We start from the raw sequence: 3714 nt of genomic DNA, 5'->3' as shown, positions 1-3714 counted from the left end.
TTACATTCTTTGCTAGGATGTCGGCTTTTTCCATTAATTTCTCTATAAATATGTTTGACAATGAAGTTTTCCAATACATTCAAAAGAGCTCATAGATTTGGAGGATATTGTTAATTCTTCTTTTATTTATAATAGTATTGATCATTATCATTGAGTCAATTTTTACTATATGGATACCATATAGATTGCATATTTGCAATCCCCAGATTGATCTTCAATCTCATTATTTGTAATCTTCTTTAATTTTATATTTATATTCTAAATTTTTTATTTTGTAATTTTAATTGTTTTTTACGTATGTTCCCTATATTTTGATTTTTATGTACAGAATCATGAAATAAAATTCTGTGCCTATATGTCTCTCATAATAAGCTATCCATAATTCTGCACTCAATTGTGGCAATTTGCATATTCTCTCAATTCGAAACTCACTTATCCCACTTTACATATTCTCACTTTAAGAGATCAGAGGTGAAACAAAGCTCTGTATTCTTCTGCCAGAGATGCCAAATCCAAAGCTCTGCATTCTTCTGCTATAGATGCCAAATCCAGATACCAATCCTCAATCCTATATACCCATTCCAAAAGATAATTCCTTGTGACAGACATGATCACAGAACGGGTGATTTCTTCAACATCAACAATCCTCAATCCTAATTTCAATAAACCCATTTGAAGATCACAAGGAAAACAGATGCAAAACAAACCTAAACACTGGGAGACAAATTCTCTGTTATAGGCAATCAAAACATTCAGGCACTCTGAGTTGTCATCATCATCATCAAATTTTGGCAAGAAGAAACCCTTACGGGCTCTATGCTTTTATACTTTTATTCTCCCTCCAAGAAAATTCTGAACCCCAGATTGGGCTTCTACCCCTCAAAAGAATGATTCCTCCAAAAGCCCACATAACTCTTTCCCACAACTTCTTCCCAAAATTGCTCAGTGCTGACATAAGTCTGAACATTAACTTTGTGTGGGGGGGTCAACAATTCATCCTGAGAAGAAGCCTGTGAAGAATCCTCGGTGTCAGAGTCTTGATAATGAAATTCCTGCACCTGCACTGCTTTGTTTCTCTTTCTTTTCGCTTTTCTCCAGGCCTTCTTGGAGAGACTTGCAGGCAATTTCACAAAGGCCAGAACGGCCAAATTCAACAGAGCACAGGGGCAGCAAAAAACTGCTGCTGTACCACCAGCAACTTCACCAAACCTGCTGCTGCCATGATCCTTTGCAAGCGAAGACTGAGTGCGTGTATTCAGGGCTTTCGAACCAGAATTCTCTACCCTAGCTGTTGCAGAAAAATAAGATGAAATTAGAGAGTTTTTAATATCTTTTTATCATTCTATTCGAACATCAAATGATTTAAAGGTCAAATTATCAATGTGTTTAGGGTTTTTGAAAAACATCAAATGTTTCAATGGTCTAACAATCAAAATGTATTTAGGGTTTTTGAATCAGAATTCTCTAATATAGATTTGCAGAAAAATAAGATAAGATGAGATAACTTTTAATATCAAATAATTTCGGTCAATAGAATCCAAGAACTAAATAATAATTTTACTCAAATATAAAATGATTCAAATGAAATCATTAATGTATTCAGACCTTCTGAACCAAAATTCTCCACCATAGGCTGTTGCATGAAAATATGATGAGATGAAATCTCAAAATATCTTTTTTAAGATTCTACTTAAACATCAAATTTTAACATTCTTCTTAAACATCATCAAATGATTCAACACCAAACAATCAGTAGCCATCCTTTAAGCCAAATTGATATGATAGATCCTTTCAACTGTCAAATTTACTTGTTTACAGAGGTATTGTTCAGATTGTAGATAAAAATGCTCAGAGAATACTCCTCCGTTTCTGTAGGGAAAATGTTTTGGTAGATTCTGTAATAAAAAAATATGGCAGCGGACAAAATTTATTTACTATTTTACAAAATTTGTAGGACGATTGAAGGATATTCATTCCATTCCCTAAACAATTAAAGATTCCAAACTCCTAAGAAGATATAAAAATTAAAATTTCAGAAAACATTTGCTAAAATTGTGTTAAACAAAGAATCAGAACATCTCAAATATCCTCCCCTTATAGAAAAAATCTTGAAATTTTATTTTAAACTCAAACCAGTCGCCACAATCCTACAAATACCCTTTATTTTTAATGCACAGAACAGCTACTGAAATAAAAAAATGGATATAACCATGGAAAAAGCAAGATTGCAGACATCAACAATACCTAATCTGAGGTTGCTAACTCTCGGAAGAACAGAATTGGGCATTCTGGAAGTCGATCTGCAGAGAATTTCCATCAGAAAGAACTCGGAAATCCCATCTATTTGGGGAAATTCTGATCAGAGCGGCTTGGCAAGGGGGTTTTGAGAGGCTTAGAAACCCAATTTCACTCGTCCAAGACGCGAGCTTTCCCCCCAAAATCGATTCTTTATTTAATTTTAGACGTCTCTAGAAGGCAATCGAGTATGAACTATCTCCAGAAAAAGTCGTCCCGCTAGAAAAATGGACCCCAAGTTCGTACAGTATGGTCTATCCAGAACTTAGGGATATTTATCATCTTTAATTAATTATTAATTAAAATTTAAAATAAATATGATTTTAAATTTCAATTAATTAAATGCCTATTAGATTATATATTTTAATGGAAAAAAAATGTCAGTTTAATTCTGTATTTTAATGTTCCCATCCTCTAACTTCTAAATATATCTTTAATACCTCTCATTTATCTATCTTTTATTTATTTTTCATTTATTGAAATGAACTATTATGGATTTTTTTTTCAGCGAAATTTAATCATGAGTTTTCAGATACACTCCTATGTCTCTTGGTGTAATTAATTAACATTTAAAATAACTATAATTTTAAATTTTAATTAATATATGATTAAATGTGTATAATATTATATATTTTAATGAAGAAAAAATCATATTTTAATGTGAACATAGAGTGGAGGAGCGTCAACCATGTTTTCAATGCTAAAAAAATATTTTAACAAAATTATTTAACCGTCTATTCTATTTAATATTATTTGGATTATATCATCAAACAATCCATAAGAATTTTATACTTCTATCTACATTAAAAAATGGTGAACAACTACCATGTTTTCATTGGCTTAAATTCACCTTTGACCTTTGAACAAAGTGTCATTTAAGAATAGCCCAATTAACTCATTTGCGACATTTGATTTCTTGAACACTTATATGCAATAGATATTTGTACAATGAATGTATCACTATTCTATCTACTCTTTTGAAAAGTGTTTGTAATAAAACAATTTTGTATTACCTTTTAGTCTTATAGATTGTTTGGACTAGTAGATGTTGAACATAGGTCAACATTTCTATTAAAGTTACATCTCATTTATTAAGATGGTTTATTTGTCTTTTACCAACATAAAATTAAACATGAGAGAAATTTGTGAAAATCATGGTTTTATATTCAATCGCTTTCTTTTCATTTGTAAAATTTCATATTTAACTGAGGACTTGTATTGATAAATTTAAAAGTTGCTTTTAGAAAATAGAGCTAACATATAGGGTAATTAGCTTTGGGAATAATGATGGAGAATTAATCCTAGTGCCAAAAAATCTAGTTGTCAAGATACAAAAATGAATGCTTATAGTTTGCTAAATGTCTCAAGTTCAAAATAATCTTAGAAATCTTTATGAGTGAAAGCCAAGCTCCTTGGAAT

General features: G+C 31.1%; 1 protein-coding gene across 1 annotated transcript; it reads right to left on the bottom strand.

Annotated features, from left to right (window-relative positions):
* Window positions 1–394: 394 nt before the first annotated feature.
* LOC131054611 (uncharacterized) lies at window positions 395–2531 on the bottom strand. The gene is made up of 2 exons (XM_057989154.2): window positions 2245–2531; window positions 395–1288 (listed from the first exon to the last, which is right to left on the bottom strand). Exons 1-2 carry the CDS (start codon window positions 2315–2317, stop codon window positions 873–875), a joined length of 489 nt encoding a protein of 162 aa, XP_057845137.2. The 5' UTR covers window positions 2318–2531; the 3' UTR covers window positions 395–872.
* Between the last annotated feature and the right edge of the window lie 1183 nt (window positions 2532–3714).

The sequence above is a fragment of the Cryptomeria japonica genome, chromosome 6 (genome assembly GCF_030272615.1).
Source record: "Cryptomeria japonica chromosome 6, Sugi_1.0, whole genome shotgun sequence".
Lineage (NCBI taxonomy): Eukaryota > Viridiplantae > Streptophyta > Pinopsida > Cupressales > Cupressaceae > Cryptomeria > Cryptomeria japonica.
Note: the sequence above shows the minus strand (reverse complement) of the source record. Positions and strands in the feature narration are given on the sequence as shown.